This window comes from Megascapheus bottae, chromosome 6, assembly GCF_031878675.1.
Source record: "Megascapheus bottae isolate mThoBot1 chromosome 6, mThoBot2.hap1, whole genome shotgun sequence".
NCBI classification, from domain to species: domain Eukaryota; kingdom Metazoa; phylum Chordata; class Mammalia; order Rodentia; family Geomyidae; genus Megascapheus; species Megascapheus bottae.
Window position 1 is genome coordinate 68,938,739 of NC_143514.1, and position 22,852 is coordinate 68,961,590.

At 46.3% G+C, this 22,852-nt stretch overlaps 2 protein-coding genes and 1 pseudogene across 4 annotated transcripts in view; 1 reads left to right on the forward strand and 2 right to left on the reverse strand.

The window, feature by feature from the left end:
* Positions 1–227: 227 nt before the first annotated feature.
* On the reverse strand, positions 228–1,608 carry Sh3bgrl3 (SH3 domain binding glutamate rich protein like 3). The gene is made up of 3 exons (XM_090333853.1): positions 1,463–1,608; positions 798–965; positions 228–680 (listed from the first exon to the last, which is right to left on the reverse strand). The coding sequence occupies exons 1-3, from the start codon at positions 1,508–1,510 to the stop codon at positions 615–617; spliced, it is 282 nt and encodes a 93-aa protein (XP_090189979.1). The 5' UTR covers positions 1,511–1,608; the 3' UTR covers positions 228–614.
* Positions 1,609–2,118: 510 nt separating this feature from the next.
* The window catches only part of Cep85 (centrosomal protein 85), a 40,560-nt gene continuing 19,826 nt past the window's right edge, over positions 2,119–22,852 (reverse strand). For 2 of the 3 annotated variants that reach the window (XM_090335504.1, XM_090335505.1), the window contains 7 exons: positions 15,612–15,764; positions 14,918–15,072; positions 13,234–13,327; positions 12,335–12,385; positions 6,567–6,674; positions 5,190–5,415; positions 2,677–4,309 (listed from right to left, as the gene is read on the reverse strand). In XM_090335504.1, the coding sequence (XP_090191630.1) occupies positions 4,149–4,309; positions 5,190–5,415; positions 6,567–6,674; positions 12,335–12,385; positions 13,234–13,327; positions 14,918–15,072; positions 15,612–15,764 (948 nt within the window). In that variant the 3' untranslated portion in view covers positions 2,677–4,148. Of the gene's footprint in view, positions 2,158–2,676; positions 4,310–5,162; positions 5,416–6,566; positions 6,675–12,334; positions 12,386–13,233; positions 13,328–14,917; positions 15,073–15,611; positions 15,765–22,852 lie in introns of those variants that run through there. The other variant, XM_090335506.1, reaches the window with a different exon arrangement.
* LOC150062284 (small ribosomal subunit protein eS27 pseudogene) lies at positions 18,164–18,416 on the forward strand (annotated as a pseudogene).

A 22,852-nucleotide genomic window follows, 5' to 3' on the forward strand; every position in this document is an offset into this window, starting at 1 on the left:
CCACTGAGCCAGTCTGCTCCTACGCAGAGAGCAACCACAATCACTGTCAGGCACACAAATGGACGCCCCACTACATGTACAGGAACCGAGGGTGGCCTGCTGCTGCCTTCAGAGAGCAGTGTCCACACAGCCAAGTGGTGTCACACCCGTCCAAACACATGCAGCACCCAGGTGACACCAACAATCTCCACCAGCAGCAGGGATCCAGGCCACAACCACACAGACAGTGCCAATGGAATGGGCATTTAATTGTGTCTAGGATGTTCCCAGAAGGGGGATTGCAGGGCCTTTGGCAGAGCTCTGGTTAACGGAACCAACCGAAGTGTCCATCAGCCAGTGCCAGCAGGGAGGCAGCCCCAGGCCTTGTGGGACAGCCAGCCAGTACTGGGGCTGTAGTTTGAGACAATTTCTGAGCCTAGAGGGTAAGGAATGCTGCTTTGGAATGGAAAGGGCGCTATAAAGAGGGAGGAGGAGGGCCTGGGTCAGGTGGGGGAGGGACTCCAAGGTCAGGTTAGGAATGGCAGGGGGTTGGTCACAAGGTCCTTTCAGGCCAGGCAAGGTCTGTGGGGAGATGTGTGGAGTCCAGTGGAGACTGGCCTGCTCCTGAGGGAGGCTCAGGCCAGCTTCAGGAACTCCTGCAGCGTGTTCTGTTCCACAGCCTCCACGAAAAGCTCATAGTCCTGGGGGAGAAGATGGTCATTAGAGGGCAGCAGGGAGCTCACGTGCTCTGTCCAGTCCTCTGACAACACTCCCCGTCCCCAAACCCAACGCTCCCACCTCCAGCCCCTGGCCCCTACCCCGCAATACTGGTCCCCGTTGACAATCTGGGGCGGGGTGGCCTTGGGGTTGCCTGCCAAGGCTCTCATCTCATCCCGCAGGGCGTTGTCCTGGGAGATGTCTACTAGCTGATACTGGATTCGCTTCCCATCCAGGATGCGGGTCACCTCGCTCTGCTGGGACTTGATCTAGGGGCAGAGCATGGGTAGGGTTAAGAGGCAGTTTAAATGGTTTATGGTGGGAACTCTGGACACATGTGACGAAGCTTTTGCCCCCCTGCCACTCTTAGGGGAGGATTCTGACCACTAGGGAGGGAGTTAGGAGAGTGGGACAAATCAGGCTTGGGGTGGCACTGGACGAGAGGGACCACCACTAGGGATGGGGCGTGAGAGGAGTCAGGGAAAGTTCGGGGCCAGGAGAGCCTGGCGCTGGGCGCGCACAGTGGAGGGGGGTGTGATGAGGGCGGGTTCGGGGGCCCCGTGGTGGGGGATGGGCACCCAGCTCGTGCCTGGGCTGCGGAGGACCCAGGATGCCCAGTGAGCGGGCTCTGGACGGGGCCTCGTTCCGGGACCCACGTCTGCCCACAGCTTGCCTCCGTCGCGGGGGCGGGACCGGGGCTCCGGGTTTGGAGCGTCGGGAGCTGGCCCTCGCCCCTCCGCCGGCGAGGGCCCAGGCGCAAACTCACCTCGCGGGAGCCCGTGACCGAGGTGCTGTAGACGCGCAGGCCGCTCATGCTGCAGGCGGGCGGACGTGCAGATACACCAGGAGATGGTGGGAGCGGCAGCTGCACCGCCGGGACGACGCCGCCGCCGCGCTCGGGAGCGGTTTCCTTCCTGCTCCGCCCGCGAGTCACCGCTCTCGGGACCAATGGGCTGCGCAGGAGGGGGAGGCGGGGCCCGCAAAGCCCCGCCCCGCACCCCGGGGCCCCCCTCCTCTTCTAGCAGGAATCAGGCACTGTGGACTAGTCCCGGACCCCCGTGCAGTCGCCCTCTCAGCCCTCGCCGATCAGGGACTGGAGGAGGGGGGGGCAGAGCCAGATGGCAGGAAAGGCGCGGGAGGAACGTTCGGGGTTCCAGGGATCACGGGCTCCGGCGCATCGGTCACTTGCTCTGTAGGAAGAGGCCCCATCATCTAGCCTAGCTTGGGGTTCTGGGAAGGAGGCACACCGAAGCAGAAGCAGCTGCAAGAAAACTTCCCTAAAGCTCCAGTCAGCTCGGGCAGGATTAGACAAGGGTGGTGGCAGGAAGCAGGGCCACGCCCTCCAAAAGCCAGATGGAGACCCAGGCAAGAGGCCAGCTGGAAAAGCTCTGCCAAGTGAGGAGGCAAAGGCAAGATCCACAGCTGGATTTGGGATGGCCCCAACTCCAGGCTTCAGTTAGGCTACTATCTCAAGAAACCGGGTGGTGGTGGGAGGGGCCAGAGGGGACTTCAGCAACCTGCCCAACTTTGGAGCCTTAGGTTCCTGCGGGACTGGACAATGTTTCAGAAGTCTCCCCTTCTCCAGACTATAGCTCAGACTGGTAAGAGCCCAGGAACTCAAGCAATCTAAGCAAACAGTGCCTGAATGGGCTCTGAGGAAAACACTTCCTCAGAAGCCACACACACCCAGAGGTCTCTGACTTCCTCTTTGAGAGGCCTGCTAAAACTTTCCGGTGTCAACCTGCGATATGACTCAGGGTAGCTTTGCCCAAAGTGGTGTGGGTGAGTGTCTTCACTTTGTCCTCAGAAAAAGCAGCAGCAGTGTCAGAGATAAGAGCACCAAGTTACACTTGCCAAAGCTTCTTCCTTGCTGCTGTTGGGAACTTAACTAAAAACTCAGCCTTTGGCTCTCACAAGTGAAAAACAAGCAGAGCAGAGGTATGGGAGTGATGGAAGGACACAGGAAACAAACGTCTGTTAAATTTTTTATTCTGTAATCAAAATAGGCAATACAAATCAGTTGACATAGCAAAGATGCATATAAATAACTGCTTATAAACTTTACAAGGAAAAATACCCGTGAGCATGGTGGTGGGGCTCCCAACCCAGGGTGGAGGCCAACCAGGCAGCTCTGCTTTTAGGAAGCAGGAGCCCAGAGCTGCTGAGGGGATGGATGGCCAGCTGGGTGGGGCTGCTCTGAATGGAAGGGATAAGTCACTCCATAAATAAAACACCAACTTGTAAAAACACTTAAGGAGACTCATTCAGTCCCTGGAGTGAGGGCCAAGATGCTGCCAACAGCCCAAAGTTTGTGAAAAGCTGTCATGGCTGCTTGTGGGCTCCTGAACTGATTTGCTCCCCATATACACACACACACATGGCCCCTGCTTGGCCTTGCTCCAGATCTAGAGGAGGCCTGGGGCTGGCCAACAACCAGACACTAACAACTGTGGGATGCCTTCTGAACTAGGCAAAGGGGGAAAAAAAAAATCCAAAACAAACAAAACAAAGTAAATGCCCCAGAGAAACAAACCTCCAGGAAACACTGAAAGTGAACTCTCAGAGCTGACTCTTAAGGAGACCAAAGCAGAAAAGGGAAAGGGCCCTCCCCCGCTCCCCAATATGAGGCACAAATCACAGGGCTGGCACAGCCCTGGGGGAAGGAGTAAGCAGCTTTGACTAGTGCCCTGTGGCCTTCTGGCATAAAATTCTGCCCAGGACCAGAACCACAGAGAAAGATTTGCACTCAAAGCCCAAGAAAAGAGCTACCTGGAAGGCCTAAGAACAAAGGGGAAAGAGGCTGTGCTGACCATATGGCCAGGGCTCCTGGGCTGCTGAAGAGTGAGGTTTCCTGTACAGATAGCATGGGAAGGAACCCTGGCTGTAGCCCCTGAGCCCCCAGTCCTAGTGGGTACTTTGCTAATCAACAGATCACCTAGAGGCTTCTGTAAGAACAAGAGCCCTGAGGAAGAAGCAGGACTGGACCTGAGAAAATCCAAAGAGCCAGTTCAATGCTCAGAAAGACTGGCACATGGGACTTGAGAATTCTCAAAAGATTGGTACCTCTGCCGAGCCATTCCAGGCCCCTCTAAGTGAGTTACGGGCATCAGCAGCAGGTTCAAGTAATAGAGTGGGAATGAATGTAGATCCATCCTGGAGGACAGAAGAGGGGAGAGCAGCTTGTTGACCTGATAACAGCCCAGGGCTGGGAACAGTTTCTGAGGGCTTATCAGTGGAACCTACAAAAGTTAATTAGTAACTCTCTCTCAAAGGGTGAATTAAGATAACAGAACTAACACAACCCAATAAGGCAAAGCCAGTGTGAAACAAGCAGGCCCCTTCTTCCCTCCCCTCTGACTGCTGTCAGGGAGCAGCTGAGTCGGCAGTAGCTGCTGGGCTCAGCAGCCCAGGTCCTCCCTGAGGGATAGGGTCTGCACCACACTTGGCAGTCCTCACTGTGTGGCACAGTTTTCTCCCATGTCCTGGGCATATCTGTCCGACAAATTGGTCCTTAAGTCCTCAATGTCCCGGCGTAGCTGTTGAACCTCTTCAAGTTTCCTCCTGATCACCTCTGGCTTCTGCAAATCTAGAGGAGTCCCTTGGTACTGTGTGGCTGCAGAGAACATTTGGAGAGAGTCAGCAGACAGCTGGGAGACATTTCCCGGGGAGAGTAAATATGGAGAGGTCCATGATCTTGAGACATAGAATTTGGTGGGGGGTGGGGAGGAGTAAACCTAGAGCCTCACACATGCTAACCAAGTACTCTGTGATTTATACCCCAGCCCTAGAACATTACAGAATAGAAGCTAGGGGCAGCAGGCCAGTAACTTGCAGACTGAGGCCTGCTAAAGGTAAATCCCTTCTAAAAGAACAATAAATTAGAAAAATAATAAAAAAGATTCCTGTTTACAAAATACTGAACTAACACTTTGTGAAATCTAAAAACTCTCAGAGGGGGCTGGGAATGTGGGTTAGTTACCTAGCATTCATGATGCCCTGGGTTCAATTCCTCAGTACTACATAAACAGAAAATGCTAGAAGCAGCACTGTGGCTCAAGTGTACAGTGCAAGCCTTGAGCAAAAGAAGTTCAGGGACAGTGCCTAGGTCCTGAGTTTAAGCCCCAAGACTGGCAAAAGAAACTCCCAGAGGCCAGCACCAAGACCTATGTGCCCTATTCACAACAAAGTTGGATGGGGTCGGTGGCCCACACCTATAATCCTAGCTACTCAGGAAGCTGACATCTGAGGATCATGGTTCTAAGCCAGCCCAGGCACAAAAGGACCTGAGACTCTTATCTCCAATTAACCTCTAGAAAACAGGAAGTGGGGCTTGGCTCAAGGGTAGGACAGTAGCCTTGAGCTGAAGAGCTCAGGAACAACGCTCTGGCCCAGGGATAGGATGGTAGCTTTGAGATGAAAAAAAAAAAAGTTGAATGGGAACGAGTGAAGGAAGACCTTTCTTTCACAGGTTCCCAATTGGCCTAAGGACTCACAGTGAATGCCCAGGAGCAGAGAAAGATTCGGGTCATGGCCCTGGGCCCTCTGCGTCACGATGCTACAGACAGCCTGCAGATCTTGAAGACAACTGGCCAATTCCTGGTGTAGCTCAAAGGCCATCTGGGCTGTGTCTGGTGAAGGTGGGCAACTTGGTTGGGCCTGGCGCAAGTTCTCCTGCAGTGTCAGGTTCTTCTCAATCAGGTCCTGGTTCTGAACTGAGAGCTGAGCAGACATATGGGTAAGTACATTAACCCAGGCCCAGGGAGAGTCAAAGTACCTGTGCTGCATATGGGTGTGGAGACATGAGGAAGGGAGGGAATGAGTCACAGGCAATGTCCCTCTTCTCCACCCAACCCTACCAACAGGCTTGGCACCCCCTCTCCACACCTCCATATCAGACTCAGTTCCTCCTGGGGTAGGCTGGGCCCAAAGGGGTCCAGCATGGGAGGGGAAGCCATTCCCTACTACACTGACTCATCAGCCTCCAGGTTTCTGTTCAGAGAAGACACTCCCGCCGTAGGAACTCTATCTGAAGCCAGTCCCTCAGCCAACTCTGTTAGCCAGGCTATTAGAGATGGCTTAATGTGAACAGTGAAATCTGAGAAGACACTGGTTTCAATCTCTCCCTGCCACCCTGACAAAGTGGCCACTAGCCAGCCTGATCACAGGCTGTCACAGGAATATAGAGGCAAAGAAAACAATATAACTAGCGGCTGCTGGGTCTGGGGCTAAAGAAGAGAGACTACAGAATCTAGAGCTGAAAACATCTTGCCTTTCAAACTCTCACCTCAGTGAACTTAGGCTTTACTGATAAGCTTTCACATGTCTCCTTTCTTTGTCTTGAAAACTTACTCACTCTCTTCCACCTATTCCATTTTAAAGACTGAACAGCATTCCCAGGCCTCCACCTACACTGGGCCACAATCCTAGCACTTGGCCATTGAACTTGGTGGCCCCCTGCTGACAGTTCTGTTTACTGCATGAGGATTACCCAATTTATTGGGGGAAGAGATGAGAAGGGATTGCGACAGGGTCTGGCTAAGTGGTTTGTACTGGTTCTACCAACCAATACTCCTGCTTTAGCCTCCTAAGTGCTGTACTACCATGCCTAGCTCCTTCAGTCTTATAGAATCCTCCCTCCCTAACCCCACACACTTATGGCCATAGGAAGACAAAAGGAGAAAGAATGATTTCCCAAATATGAAAAATATTCCTGGCAGTTTGGCCATTCTAACACAGGCCATGGAGCCTTTGTAACATAAAGGATGAAGCAGCGTACAGAACCCTGGCTCTGTTCTAAAGCTCAGTAGGGACTGCTGCCACATGGGCTCGCCTCGTAGGCCAGGATGGGGCGGTCTGGGGAAGTTGCTCACCTCTTTCACTGCCGTGCGTAGCTGCTGCAGGGCAGTCTCTCTCCGCTGGGCCTCCTCTCTCAGGGCCTGGCTTGTCTCTTCTTCTTGAGTTACTTCTTGCTCTAGGTTCTTGAACCGCATAGCAAGGTGTTGAGTAGAACAGAACAGGGATAACAAGCCTGGTTCAGACACTACCATGTCTGGCCAGACTACAATTAAGTCCCATTCCCAAATAGACTGCTATAAAGAGACTGCTTCAGAATAACCTAGGTTTTTTGTTTGTTTGTTTGTTTTCCAGTCCTGGGACTTGGACTCAGGGCTAAGCACTGTCCTTGGGCTTTCCTTCTGGCTTTTTCTATGTATGTGGTACCAAGGAATCGAACCCAGGGCTTTATGCATGCTAGGCCACACTCTCAGCCAAGACCCCAGCTTTCTAACTTCACATTTAAATCTTTGGATGGCTTTAACAACACACCCAGTGGAGGGTGACTTCTCCACAGGACATCTTGGGCCATTTGGCTTCTAGTTACTTCCATCTGCTTTTCACCCCCAGCAGTCTCCAATCCAACCACACTGAATGATTTTATCCACAAAGCCCCACTCTAAGTCTAAGCCTTTTGCTCACTTCTTTTGCCTTGTGTACATTGCTCTTAAGCTTTTGCCTGTAACTCTAGAAGGCCTTCTTCAATCGAACTTCAGATCCCAATTAATCCTAATCCTACCCTGTCATTCAAACCTCCATCTTGGTTTATGAGTACATCTGCTTAATAGTCTGTAGGCTACACACATAAATCTTGCATTTGAACTTAACTTTTTAAAAAATTATTTATTTATTTATTCATTCATTGTCATGGAGCTTGAACTATGGGCCTAAGCATTGTCCCTGAGCTCTTCAGCTCAAGGCCTTACCCCTGGGCTGGGGCACTGTCACTGACCTCTACAGTTCAAGGATACTGCCCTACCCTTGAACCACAGCACCATTTCCGGTTTTCTAGTAGTTAACTGGCGATAAGAGTCTCAAGGACTTTAGTGCCTGGGCTGGCTTTGAACCTCGATCCTCAGATCTCAGCCTCCTGAGTAGCTAGGATTACAGGTGTCAGCCACTGCAACCCCGCTTGAACATAATCTTTTAAATAGACAAAATGTTGTTGAGTTCAATATTTAGCTCTTAGCATGATGGGTACTAATAATGAAAACAGCAAACAAACAGTCCCCAACTCTGAAGAGCTAACAAACGTTCAATCCCATGGAATGTTTCTTCTGGCAGACATGGAAAAAGGAGCAAAACACATTAACAGGCACCAAATCTAGAAAGTATGTGCACAGGATAGAGATAGATGCCAAGATTTTTTTTGTGTGTACGCTGGTACTAAGTCTTGAACTCAAGGCCTTGGTGCTATCACTGAGATATTTTGCTCTACCACTTGAGCCATACCTCTACTTTTGGCTTTTTACTGGTTAAATGCAGACAAGCATCTCATGAACTTTCCTTCCTGAGTTGGCTTTGAACTGCAGTCCTCAGATCCCAGCCTCCTAACAAGCTAGAATTATAGATGTGAGTGTCTAGTGCCCAGTTCCCATTCATAAATTATTTTTATAGTACCACGGTTTGAACTCAGGGATCTACTCTTGCTAGGCAGGTGCTCAGTAGAAAGTGATACACTGTTTAGTCAACATCCTTGGCCTGTACTTAAAGAAATTTTTTTGGTATCATTATAGAATGAGACTTAAATTGACTTGATTAAATAAAACGTAAGAAAAACACAGCCTTTTTTGTTTTGTTTCATTTGTGGATCATGAGGCTTAAACTCTGGGCCTGGGCGCTGTCCTTGAGTTCTTCAGCTCAAGGCTACCACTTTACCCCTGGGCCTGGGCATTGTCCCAGAGCTCTTCAGCTCAAGGCTACCACCCTACCCATGGAGCCACAGCCCTACTTTCTAGGGATTAACTGAAGAGTCTCTGGGTCTTTTGTGCCTGGGCTGGCTTTGAACCTTGATCCTCAGATCTTAGCCTCCTGACTAGCTAGGATTACAGGTGTGAGCCACTGCCGCCCAGCCTTCCTATTCTATTTTTTAAAAATACATAAAAAAAATTTATAAAAAAGATATATAGCTCAGTTGCTGAAGTGCTTGCTGCCTAACATGTAAAGGTTTCGGGTTTGCTACCCAGCAATATACTAAAAAGTTGTCACAACCATGGAAAATACAAGGTAACCATAATGAATCTACTTTATTTTAGAAAATTTACCTCACCTGTTAATTTACTGGAATAGGTCCATCACGGTTAAGTGTATTGTTTTGTTTTGTTGGTTGTGGGGCTTGAACTCTGGGCCTGTGTTGGGGCCTGACCTCCATCTCTGAGGCCTGATTCTGGCTCAGCAGCAATTAAAGGGCTTTGGCCAGGCATTCACTCCTTGCATACCTCTCCTAAGACATCGCTGTGTATGTGACTCGACTGAGCCCCCCCCCCCCCCCGCAACTTCGCAGGTCTCGAAGCAGCGCTTTCCTGCACCTGTCCCGCCCAGTACCTGAAAGCCCCACCCAGACCCTTAGTGGTAGCACGGTGGCCCTCTTCCCAGTTCCCACCTTCTCCTACCCCAACAGTATATAACTAATTGTCTGACACAATAAAGGGATGAGAACAGCAGATCAGATCAGCAGAGATCAGCAGAGAGGTCTGATGTGCTTTCATGGTTAACACTGCTTCTGACTCAGCATGTTTTTTTCTTCCCCGGTAATTGGGGGAGGGCTGGGTCATCGATACCTACCATCTCGCTCGGCTTCCGGGGGACTACAGGCTGGCCCTGTGTGTCCCTCCCTGTTCTTGAGTTGCTGCCCCAGAGAAGCAACAGGCCTGGGTACTATCCCTGAGCTCTTCAGCTCAACGATAGTGCTCTACTACTTTGAGCCAGTGCCACTTCTGGTTTTCTAATGGTTAATTGGAGATAGAGTCTCATGGAATTTCGTGCCAGTGCTGACTTTGAACTGTGATCCTCAGATCTCAGCATCCTGAGTAGTTAGGATTACTGGTGTGGGCCACCAGTGCCCAGCGTAAGTATATAATTTTAAATGTGTGGCTATAGGTTTAGATCGGTGCATTTGCTTGCATGCATAAAGTCTTGGGTTCAATTCTGAGCATAAATTTTACAAATTAGGACTGGGAAACAAACAAGCAAAAACCCTCTTGGCTTAACTACTTTGGAGGTAGAGCCAAAAGGACTGAAGTCTAGGCCAGTTCAGGTAGTTGGTGAGATTTCATCTCAAAAACAAAGTAAAAATTGAAGAGCTAGGAGTATGGCTCAAGTGGTAGAGTGTATGCCAAGCACATATTAGGCTGAGTTTAATTACCAGCACTACAAACTGATGGACACAGAGATAGGAAGGAAAACTACCAAAAACCAGTCCCTTTTGGGCCGGGAGTTTGGCCTAGTGGTAGAGTGCTTGCCTAACATGCACGAAGACCTGGATTTGATTCCTTGGGACCACATACACAGAAAAGCTGGAAATGGTGCTGTGGTAGAGTGCTAGTCTTGAGAAAAGCCCAAGGACAGTGCTTGGGCCCTAAATTAAAGCCCAGGACCGGCCAAAAAAAAAAAAAAATTTTGGACCCTTTTGAATGGTATATAGCACTCACCAAGTGTGACTACTCACAGAGCCTCACCCACACAATGGACAAAGGCAGAACTGCAGCCTTTAGCTGTTCCTCAGATTCATTTCATGGGTTTGGTGTGAAAATCTTTTTGAGTCTCAAGAGAACCTGACCAAATTTGCTCACTCATGATTTCTTGAGTAAGAACACTCCCACTCGGGCCCAAAATAGAAACCAGGAACCACCTTTGGCTCTTCTCCAGTCTTTAGCACCCTACATCCTATCAATCACTGTTCCCCTTAAAAGACACATCAATCTGTACTCTCCTCGCTGCGCTGCCTTACAACATTCCCTCCTCACCTCACTAGAATTCCCCCAGCAATCCCCTGACTGTGCCCCTCTCCAGGCTCCAGTCTTTCACATTTAAGCTCGACTTGTAACCTTGACCACATCATACCCTAAACAGAATGTTCTGATAGGGTTCCATCACCTCAAAAAGATTAAAAGCATAGTTGGATAGACAAGGCTCTCTCACTCACTACCTTAAAATGATTTTAGTCAAGTAAGGACATTTTGATCAATAAAGGACTGAATAACTGCATATATGGATAGTGGTGCCATAAGATACAATCTAGCCACATGTAATCCTACTAGCTATTCAGGAGACTGAGATCTGAGGATCATGGTTCAAAGCCAACCCAAGCACAAAAGTCTATGAGACTCTCATCTCCAAGTAACTACCAGAAAACTGGAAAGGCGCTGTGACTCAAAGTGTTAGAACACTAGCCTTGAGCTAAAGAGCTCAGGGACAGCATCCAGGCTAAAGTTCAAACCCCATGACTGACACCCCCCCCCCAAAAAAAAGGTGCTAGTGGCTCACACCTATAATCAATCCTAGCTACTCAGGAGGCTGAGATCTAAGAATCATAGTTCAAAGTCAGCCTGGACAGGAAGGCCCATGAGATTCTTATCTCTAGCCACCTGAAAATGAGAAGTGGTGCTGTGGCTAAGAGTAGAGCTTCGAGTTTAGTCTAGTGGTAGAGTATTTGACTAACATGCACGAACATCCAGGTTCCATTCCCCCGTAGCACACACATAGAAAAAAGCTGGAAGTGGTACTATAGCTTAAGTAGTAGAGCTCTAGCCTTGAGAAAGCCCAAGGACAGTGCTCAGGCCCTGAGTTCAGGGCCCAGGACTGGCAAAAAACAAAACAACAAAAAAACTGGTAGAGCACTAGCGCTGAGCAAAAGAACTTGGTTACGGCCCAGAGTTTAGGCCCCATCACCCACTCAAAATACCCCCAAAGATACAATCTAGTAACATAGTATTTTCGAGTTTATGTAAGTATACTCTATGATGTTTGCACAGAGATGAAACTGCTCAATACATTTCTCAAAATACCCCAATTGTTTAGTGGTACATGATTATACTTCAACAATATCAAACTATCTGCAGGTCTATGTTTAAACATGCCATTTCATGTAACCATATCCCTCCTATCCGAATTCCAGCCTTAAACTCAGGGCCTTGTGCTCTTAGCTTTTTTCACTCAAGGCTCATGATCTGTCACTTAAGCCACTTCGGGCTTTTTGCTGATTAACTGAAAATAAGCACTTCACAAGGGCTTTTCCCCTCAAGATCCCTGAACTGTAACTTCAGATCTCAGCCTCCTGAGTAACTAGGGTTATGGGAATCAACCTCTGAGGCTGAGCTCCTAGCTACCTTTCTACCTGCTACATTCCAGTTTTTTTTTTTTTTTTGCCAGTCCTGGGCTTGAGCTCAGGGCCTGAGCACTGTCCTTGGACTTTCTCAAGGCTAGAGCTCTACCACTTGAGCCTCAGCACCACTTCTGGATTTTTTCTATGTATGTGATACCAAGGAATCGAACCCGGGTCTTCATGCATGCTAGGCAAGCACTTTAACCACTAGGCCAAACTCCCGGCCCTACATTCCAGTTTTAAGCCTCAGGATTCCCAGACATTTGTCCTCACACTTCTGTGCTCAATTGCTCAGGGTGAGTATTGCTCTCTGTGCTGAACTCCTATCATGTATAGTCTCCCAATACGGTGATAAGATTCAGAGGCTTTTCTGTGTTCCTAACTCCTAAGGTCACATAGCAGAGAATAGAAAAGAAATTTAGTTGAATTCTATGAGTTTCTATCATTAAGTCCAATCATTATGTCTCAAGGACTCCTGCTTACCTGTACTTGTAAGTGCAACTGATCAATCTTCTGCTGTTGCTTCTCCACAATCTGAAAGGCAAAGTTATCAAGGAAGACTGAGAGTGAGGTTAGGAGGCAATGGGCTGCAATCAGGATCTGTGATCTAGTGATCAGTCCCACTAACTACAGACTCTTAATCATGAGACCAAGACAAAGACAGCTCTACCTACAGAAATCTAACCCACACTCCTGATACTGGCTACCTAGTTTCACATTATTGCAACTCTTATGTTCCAATCACACACACAGATTGAAAGAAGAATGTGGTATAGATCCATTGGCCACCAGAGGAATGGGGACTCTAACTCTAATGACCACAGGCCAGTGGAACCCACTTTATACACAGCAATTACATGTTGTGATTCTTTTTTGATGTGGGTCTTGAACTCAGGGTCTATGTATTTTCCCTGAGGTTTCGTGCCCAAGATTAACACTTCATCATTTGAGCCATAGCACTTTTGGCTTACAGACTTGCCTGCCAGGGCTGGCTTCAAATCGCAATCCTCAGATCTGAATAGTTCAGATTATAGGCATGAGCCACTGGTACCTGGCCATACTGTGGTTCTTTGGAAAAGGTCACAGGTAAAAATTCAGCAACGAAGTTTATCTACTATAATTGTTTGATGGTTAGAGTTCTGGTCACTTGTACTATTCAAGAGAGACCCTGAACAGTTTTAGCTTCCTGTTTCTCAGGATCTCAAGTACTCTCTGAATCACTTCTAGATCTTTTATTTTTGGTAGTACTGGGGTTTGCACTTCACTGCTAAGTCATACCTTCAGCCATTATTGCAGGTACTGAGGCTTGAATTCAGGGCCTTCTGTTCTCTTCTCCCTTTTCCCAGCCTACCCCTCCCTATAACCTGGACACCCTGAGTCACCTTTTGGAGAGAATCACATTCCTTCTGCCAAGGTTCCAATTCCACCCGTGAATCTTCTCCATTGGAATCCTCCACAAACTGCTGATCTTGCAGGCTGAAAGACAGTTATCTTCTCCTAGAACTAGGAAGTCAGAAATTAGTGGTTTGGGGCTGGGACTTTGGCCTAGTGGTAGTGCTTGTCTAGCATCACGAAGACCCGGGTTCAATTCTTCGGTATTATATAAGTAAAAAAGCTGAAAGTGGTACTGTGGCTCAAGTGATAGAGCTCCAGCCTTGAGAAAGCCCAAGAACAGTGCTCAGGCCCTGAGCAACCAGGACAGGCAAAAAAAAAAAAAAAAAAAAAAAAAAAAAAGCATGGTCTTGATTCCTGATTTAGCCATATATATATACATATATATATATATATATATATGTATACACACACACACACACACACATATATTTTTTATATTTATATTTATTTATTTTCTATTTTTGGAGAAAGACACCTATAAGCAGGATCTTGGAGCCATAGCTGAGAATGATGTCCTATCTATCATAACATAGGAGTCCTACACAGGAGATGCTCAATGTATGTCTCTCTCTTCCCTAGGTAGCAGAATCTATGCTTTGTGCCATTGTTTCTCTACTTGCCAGTTGTGCTTGTATTTTGTTTTGGTATTTCAAAAACAAACATTTATCACACATGTTTACACTATGTCATATATGTAATACTATAGAAATTTAAGAAAATATAAGCACTCCTTTTTCCTCGGTATGGAGTCTAGGACACAACCAATTTTGTCCCAACTCTACTTCTGATTCCAATCAATGGTCTCCTGGAATGGGGCTCTCACAATCACTTCCAGCATGGCCCATCTGTAGGGCTGCTGTGGTTGAATATAGGAGAGAGCCAATCCATCCATTAGAAACTGGATTCACCCCCAAGAGCTTGCTGAAAAAGTCACCAATTTTAGAAACTGCTATTAAAATGGAGGACCCAAGTCACCCTGAGAATATATTATGATACCCTGTTTTGTGCTCAGATCCTGTTCTGGCAATACAGAACAACTTCTAGGCATGAAGAGAAACAGATGCTCCTGGTAGCTTTTTGCTTATAAGGTTCAAAATGTAGGTAACCCACAGGCTACTGGTGCCAAGATCCACTTTTGAAAATAGATACCTCGTTTCCTAGTTTATAAAGTATTTTCCTTCTTTCCTCCCTCCCCCTTTTTTTTGCTCAAGGCTAGCATGCTACTACTTGAGCCACAGCACTACTTCTAGCTTTTTTCTGTGTATGTGGTACTAAGGAATCCAATCCAGAGCTTCATGCGTACTAGGCAAGCACTCTACCAATAGACCATTCCCGGCCCTGAAGCATTTTCATTTATCTCATATATATAGTCAAGAATTATTCTAGAGTTGGAGGAGTGGCTCAGATGGTAGAATGCCAACCAATGAGCAAAAGCACGTGTCAGCAAGTTCAAGTCCCAATCTTGGGATGCCTATCATTTGGTTTTATACCCTACCCCTGTTCTAGCCTCCAATCTTATTTGCTGCCTTTAAACAGCTTTCCTATTTACCAACAAAAATGAAGTGAAGAAGACTGCATATTCATGGCAAGGTCACACAGGTAAACAAGTAAGGTAGGCAGAACCAGAACCCAGCTCTCTCCTCTGTTCCTCAGTCTCACAGGGGTATTTACCTGTGTCTAGTAGAGGAATGTGCGGCATCTCTCTGTCTCAGACTTTCCAGTTGAACCTCCTTCTCTCTGCTGCTTGCTTGGGTCTCCTTCACCAAACTTTCCAGCTCTGTCACTTTCTCTTGCAGCTCTGTGTTCTTCAACTCAGCATCCTTAAGCTAAAAGACAGGATCCCATGCTTAGGTCAGTAAGTCAAGGAAGACTGAATGGGTAACTGAGAAAATCTGCAGTCTTGGGCTAGAGGTATGGCTCAGGATAGAGCACATGCGTAGCAAGGGCCCTTAATTCAAACCCTGGTACTGTCCCACATAAGAAAAAAAAAAAATTCTAGCCAGGCGAGGTCGCTCACACCTGTAATCCTAACTACTCAGGAGGCTGAGATCTGAGGATTGCAGTTCAAAGCCAGCTTGGGCAGTAAAGTCCATGTAACTCTTATCTCCAATTAACCACCAGAAAATGGGAAGTGGTGCTGTGGCTCAAGGGATAGGGCAGTGGTGTTGAGCTGTACAGCTCAGGGACAGTGCCCAGGTCCAGAATTCAAGCCCCATGACTAGGGGCTGGGGGGAAATTCTGCCGTCCAGTTTGTGAATCTGACAAATGAAAACTCCTTTGGGGTTTTTCTTTCAGGAAGCTATAGAAAGTTCCCCAAGCCTATTTATTCCAATTGTTCCAAATTATGACCAGAGATTGGGTCTACCTGCTGACTCTGCTTCTGATGGTCTTCCAGCGTAGGCAAGTCAGCCAGATAGCGTTCCAGGGTCTCAATTCGCTGCTGCTTCTCACGGTTCTGCTCTGATTCCTTCTGACATTTCTTTTTCAAATTATTGATATGTTTATCACGACCTTTGACCTATGAAGAAAAACATCAAAAGTCTGTCTCTAGGGCTAGGATGCACCTCAGGGGCAAAGCACTTGCCCAGCAAGTGTAATGTCCTGGGTTTGAGCCACAGTACAGGAAGGGGAAAAAAAAATGTCTCTATTCACTCCTCTAGGAAGATTCTAAACTTTCAAAGTGATTACTGGCTCCCACCTCAGGGCTATGTATAATATTGTGCAAATGAAAATAAGAAGCTAATCAAATCTTGCCTTATGGAAGCTGGGCACTGTTGGTTCATGTCTACTCATGAGGCTGAGATCTGAGGATTGAGATTTGAAGCCAGACAGGGCAGGAAAGTCTGTGAAACTCCTATCTCCAATTAACCACCAAAAACTGGAAGTAGAAATGTGGCTCAAGTGATCAGGGACAGTGCCCAGGCCCTGAGTTTGAATCCTAGTAATTAGCACACACACAAAAACGGCCATATGGGACTAGGATATAAGCTGTAGTCTGAATTTTCTAGTCAAGGATAGGGATGAAGGGCTCCTGAGGCCTTGACACTTGAGGTAGGCACTTACTTGACCCATGTCTCCAGTCCTGAGGCAGTTTTTAAAAGCTTATAGCAGGCTGAGAATGTGGCTTAGTTGTAGAGTACTTGCTTAGCATACATGAAGCCCTGGATTCAATTCCTCAATACCCCATAAACAGAAAAAGACAGAAGTGGTGCTGTGGCTCAAGTGGTAGAGTGCTAGCCTTGAGCAAAAGAAGCTCAGGAACAAGAGTTGAAGCCCCAAGATGGGTGTGTGTGTGTGTGGGGGGGAACTTATAGTACTTCTGTATAAAGTAATCAAGAATTTGCTCTATAATAAAAATTTTTCTTAGGATGGGAATGTCTTTGTTTACATAAAGGGTAAAAGTACATAAAGAATGAATTATCTTAACTAATGGATGACCAAAAACATCTAACTTCCTATAGGAAGGGGAGATTGAGTAGAGCCTACGTAATAAGATTCTATTGGTGAACTTATATGTATTCTGGATAGTTCCTGAAGAGACAGTCCTGCTTTTTGGACTCCTAGACTTTACCATATGCCTCTCTTTTATCTGCTTATTCCCTAATTGTACCCTTTATCCAATACTGTAACAAAGCTGGCCACATGATATAAACCTGTTTGTTAGTTTCAGCTACTTAAAGGATGACTTGGGTGCAAAAGTATGAATCAAGGCTAGGCAACATACTGACAGTGAAAAGAAAAGGAAAAAAGCCCAAGAACTGTAATTCTATAGATAGTGCCTTCTAGACTCCTGGGTATCATTCTAGAGATTTACTGAAACTGAAGAGATCATTGGAACCCATGGATTAGTTGCCAGTTAAATGGAAGCAGGGGTGGCCTGGGAATGAAGAGAGAGAAAGGAGGGAAAAGGAAAAAAGTAAAGAAAAATATCCAATAGTTATATATATAATGCTTTCTGAGCCAGGTGTGGTGGCTCATGCCTGTAATCCCTAATTTAGGATTATAGGAGGCTCAGATCTGAGGATCACCATTCAAAGCTCAGGCACTAAAGACCATGAGATTCTTACCTCCAATTAACCACTAGAAAACAGGAAGTCGTGTGGTGGCTAAAGGGGTAGTGTGGTAGCCTCAGGGATAACGCCCAGACCCAGGGGTAGGGCTGAAGAGCTCAAGGATAGTACCCAGGCCCAGAGTTCAAGCCCCACGACAAAAACAACAACAACAACAACAACAAAAACAAAAAACTTTCTGGACTTCTAGGAGTCATTCTAGAGATTTACTGAACTTGAGTCATTAGAACTCTTGACTTGTAGCCAGTTGGGTAGAAGTATAGGTGGCAACTTATAGAGGCATCAGAAGAAAGTTCATTTTGTCGGGGACAGCAGCTTTAAATCTGTAGTCTAATGTTAACTCCAGGTGGTTTGCATCAGAACTGAATTGCAGACACAATCATTCTGTCTGTGCTGGTGAGAAAGGTAACTGCCTCCTTCCTCAAACACTACACACAATACATTCATGTGCAATCATCTGTAAGGGCTAATGAGACTATAATTTACTTGAGGAAGGACTATATCTGTTTTGCCAACCATCATTTCCCTAAAATCCAACACAATGTTTGGTATAGAGAAGGTATTCAGTAAAATGAAAGTATTTAGACTTCTTTGGCTTATGAACAAGGAAAGTGAGAGAACAAGAGAAAAACAAAAAACTGATGTCACTGAGACACAGGCCACTTGTCTTTGAAAATCAGCCAAAGCTTTACTACCTCAGAAATAATCTATTACTACCAAGCTTTAAAGCTGAGATTCTTACATTTCAATTTGCATTAGAATCATTTGGAAGCTTACTTAAAATACAAACAGACTAATCTTGGATTAAAAAACAAAAAGGTCCTTTCTGGTTGTGACGACTTCTCCCAAGAATATGCCTGTCACAAAGGATCTCCATCTCTCTCCTGAAGAAGAGAAGAGGAAACACAAGAAGAAGCGCCTTGGTGCAGAGCCCTAATTCCTACTTCAAGGATGTGAAATGCCCAGGATACTATAGAATCACCACTGTCTTTAGCCATGCACAAACAGTAGTTTTGTGTATTGGTTGCTCTACTGTCCTCTGCCAGCCTACAGGAGGAAAAGCAAGGCTTAAAGAAGGATGTTCCTTCAGAAGGAAGTAGCACTAAAAACACTGCGAACCAAGACAAGTGGGAAACGGTCCCAACAAACACATTTTGGATAAAAAAAAAAAGGTAAATTGACTACAGCTATCAATCTTTATTACCTTCCAAAATATCTAAAACAAAAACAAAAAAAGAATTAACTATCAACCTAAAGAATAATAACAAGAGCCAGGTGCAGGTGGCTCACCCCTGTAATTCCAGCTACTTAAGAGGTTGAGATCTGAGGATCAAGGTTCAAAGCCAGTCTGGGCAGGAACATCTATAAGACTCTCACTTCCAAATAACCACTAGAAAGCCAGAAGTGGTGATGGAGCTCAAAGTGGCAAAGAGTTAGCCTTGAATACAAGAGCTCAGGGACTGAACGCAGGCCTGGATGGAGTTCAAGCCCCAGGATCGACCAAAAAAGAAAAGAAAAGAAAAAAAAAGACAGTAACAGAATGATAAATGTGCAATTTTAACATGTTTTCAAAAGATAAAAGTTGGCACTGGGGAGTTACAAACAATAATGGGGGAACAGCTTGTTCCTCACAACTCCTAGTCTCCATACTTGAAGTACCTCCATACCTCTGGAGGCAGAACTCAAGTATTCCTCTAAAAAAACAGGGGAGGGCCAGGAGTTTGGCCTAATGGTAGAGTGCTTACCTAGCATGCACAAAGCCCTGAGTTCAATTCCTCAGTACCACATACACAGCAAAAAGCTGGATAGTGGTGCCGTGGCTCAAGTGGTAGAATGCTAGTCTTGAGGAACCCAAGGACAAGTGACCAGGCCCTAGGACTAGCAAAAATAAAATAAAATAACAGGTGAATTTACTGGAAATGCCTGTAAGTTAACTATCACCATTACCTTGGGCTCTACTGAGAAATCAACTGAAGACTCCAGACCAGAGATAGGAGTCACAGTAAAGAAAGATGGAAAAAGTATTGGGCAGAAAACAAGCATAAGAGCCAAGCGAGGTGGCTTAGGCCTGTAATCCTAGCTACTCAGGAGACTGAGATCTGAGGATCTTGGTTCAAAGCCAGCCCGGGCACTAAAGACCCTGAGCTCTTCAGCTCAAGACTACCAACCTACCCTCAAGCAAGCCCCCTTCCCATGTTCTAGTGGTCTCAGGGCTGGCTTTTGAACCTTGATCCTCAGATCTCAGCCTCCTGAGTAGCTAGAATTACAGGTATGAGCCACCGTACCGGGCCACTGAGAGACTCATCTCCAATTAACCACTAGAAAACTGGAAGTGGGGCTGTGGCTCAAGGGGCAGGGCAGTAGCCTTGAGCTGAAAAGCTCAGGGATAGTGCCCAGGCCCAGAGTTCAAGCACCATGACTGACACACACACACACACACACACACACCAAGCTTAAGTAAATATCTATGTATAGCCAGGCAAGGTACATACTAGAGCACTTGGGAAGCTGAGAAAGGAGATTATGAGTTAGAGGTCAGCCTTGACTCCACCAAACACTCTGGTTCAAAAAGAAAAGAAAAAAAATCTATGTATAGAACTCTGGGTGGTATTCCCTAAATTCTATCTCCTGTCAGCACTGATAATCCAAAGGATAAAAGCTTGTTGTCTGCAGCCTCCCTATGAAGCAGGAGGATGAAATAAGATATCCAGATACTGACAACTGAGAGAGTTCCCATGTGAAAAGTCTAATGATCTTGTAATATACATATAAATAGATAGATAAATATTGTTGGTGTTGTTTTGTTTTGTGGCTTGAACTCAGGGCCTGAACACTGTCCTTGAACACTTTCTGCTCAAGGTTGGCACTCTGCCACTTAAGCTACAGCACCACTTCCAGCTTTTTCTGTGTATGTGGTACTGAGGAATTGAACCCAGAGCTTTGTGCATGCTAGGCAAGCACTCTACCACTTAGGCCACACTCCCAGTCCCCTTTAGGTATTTTTTTCAGATAGTCTTAACATATTGTGCCTGGGGCTGGATTCAGACCATAATCCTCCTGGTCCCTGACTTCAAACAACTAGGCTTACAGGTGTTCATAGGTGTAACTTTTCTCTTGGACTGGCTTTAAACTGCACCACCTTCTAAGTGGTTTAGATTACATGTATGAGCCACCATGCCTGGCTCATCCAATTTTCACTGCTTCAGTCTTAAAATATGAATGCCCATTCATTCAAGGTTTGCCAAATCTAAAAACAAAGGACACCAAAACAAGAATTAAGGTATATATGCATAAGCAAATACAGACAATGCAAAAAGAATGTCTAAAATTTATTAAGTATAAGAAAGCCAGAAGCCAGGTGCCCATGGCTCAAACCTTATAATCCTATCTACTCAGGAGGCTAAAATTTGAGAATCTCAGTTTGAAACCAGCCTGGACAGAAAAGTCTATGAGACTCTTATCTCTAATTAACTGCACAAAAGCCAGAAGTGGAACTGTGACTTGAGGGTGGTAGAGTGCTTGAGCACAAAAGCTCAAGAGACAGTGCCTAAGCCCCAAGGTCAAGCTGCAGGATCAGTGTACACGGTGTGTTTGTGCACAAACATACACATATGTACATGTACACACACACACACACTCGTGTCAGGTACCAGTGTCTAACTATAATCCTAGCAATTTAGAAGCTGAGACTTGGAAATCAAGGTTCAAAAGCCAGACTGAGCAAAAGTCTCTGAAACTCCATCTCCAACTAACCAGCAGAATGACAGACTAGAGTTGTGGTTCAAGTGATAAAGCACCAGTCATGAGCAAGAAGGCTGTGCATACCCAGCCCGAGTTCAAGCCCCATGACCCTCCCCCCACCATACACACAAAGCTAAGCAATAGAGTTCAAACACATGTACCAGTACATATATTACTCCCTCTAAAAAAAAAAAAAAGTACTAGAAGACTCACTATTAAAAAAATCCAGAGATATATTAGAGAAGTTGGGGAAGGATACCAATGTGGAATGGGATAGGGCACAGAATTATAGTTTTATTATTAATAAGTTGGTGGCTACTAATGTTTCTCCCCCACCCCCTTGGTACGAGTTCTAGGGCTTGAACTCAGGGCTTTGGCATTGTCCCTGAGCTTTTGTGCTCAGAGCTAGTGCTCTACCATATGAACTCTACTTCCAGCTTTTTAGTGGTTAACTGGAGGTGAGCATTTCACTGACTTTCCTGCCCAGACCAGCTTCAAATTGTGATCCCCAGATCTCAGCCTTCTGAGTATCTAGGATTACAGGCATGAGCCATGGGTGCCTGGCCTTAATTTCCAAATGAAGCTAAGTCCTTGCTCTGCCAATGACACCAATGCCACTTGGGACATTGTTAGGAATTCAGGCTCTTAGGGTGCTTACCCTCTTCTAGAACTAGTAAAGCTTGATCTGAATTTTTAAAAAGTAATTGATGACACAGGCACTTGTGGCTCACAACTGTAATCCTAGCTACTCATGAGGCTAAAATCTGAAGATCATGGTTGGAAGCCAGCCCCAGCACAAAAGTCCCCATGAGACTTTTTGTGAGTCATGGGGCTTGAATTTAGCCTGGGCACTGTCCCTGAGCTCTTCAGCTCAAGGCTACCACCCTACCCTTGAGCCAAGCCTCACTTCCATTTTCTAGAGGTTAACCGAAGATAAGATTGTCTCAGATCCTTTTGTGCTTGGCTGGCTTTGAACCTTGATCCTCAGATCTCAGTTTCCTGAGTAGCTAGGATTACAGGCATGAGCCACCTAGGTCCCCTGAGATTCTTATCTCCAATAAACTGCTCAGAAAAAGAAGTTGACCAGGCGGGTGGTTCACGCCTGTAATCCTAGCTACTCAGGAGGCAAAGATCTGAGGATCAAGGTTCAAAGCCAGCCTGGGCACAAAAGGACTAAGACTCTTATTTCCAATTAACCTCTAGAAAAGGGAAAGTGGGGTTTGGCTCCAGGGTAGGGAGGTAGCCTTGGGCTAAAGAGCTCAAGGACAGCGCCCAGGCTGAGTTCAAACCCCATGACCCACAAAAAATAAGTAAAGAAAGGAAAAGAAAAAGTCAGAAGTGGTGCTGTGACTCAAGTGGTAGAGCCCTACTTAACCTTTAGCACAAAGAGGCTCAAGGATAATGCCTTGAGTTAAAGCCCCTAACCAACTACAATAACAGTAACAACAAAAAGTAATTAAGTGTGGTCATGCACATTGGTAGTACTAGTTTCACAAGGGACTAGGGCAAGATCATCTGAGTTCAGTAACTTAAAAAAAAAAAAAAGGCTAGGAATTTGGCCTAGTGGTAGAGTGCCTGCCTAGCATGCACAAAGACTTGAGTTGGATTCCTCAGTACGACATACATAGAAAAAGCTAGAAAGGGTGCTGTGGCTTAAATGGCAAAGCTCGAGCCTTGAGAAAGCCCAAGGACAATGCTCAGGCCCTGAGTTCTAGCAGGATGCCAATGGCTCATGCCTATAATCCTAGCATTCAGGAGTCTGAGATCTGAGGCTCAAGGTTCAAAGCCTGCCTGG

Excerpts from the sequence above, each read along its gene's own strand:
- Sh3bgrl3 (XM_090333853.1), bottom strand. The coding sequence starts at position 1,510 with ATGAGCGGCCTGCGCGTCTACAGCACCTCGGTCACGGGCTCCCGCGAG. Across the intron at positions 966-1,462 it reads CGGTCACGGGCTCCCGCGAG|ATCAAGTCCCAGCAGAGCGA; the intron begins GTGAGTTTGCGC and ends CTCTGCCCCTAG. Across the intron at positions 681-797 it reads ACGGGGACCAGTATTGCGGG|GACTATGAGCTTTTCGTGGA; the intron begins GTAGGGGCCAGG and ends CTTCTCCCCCAG.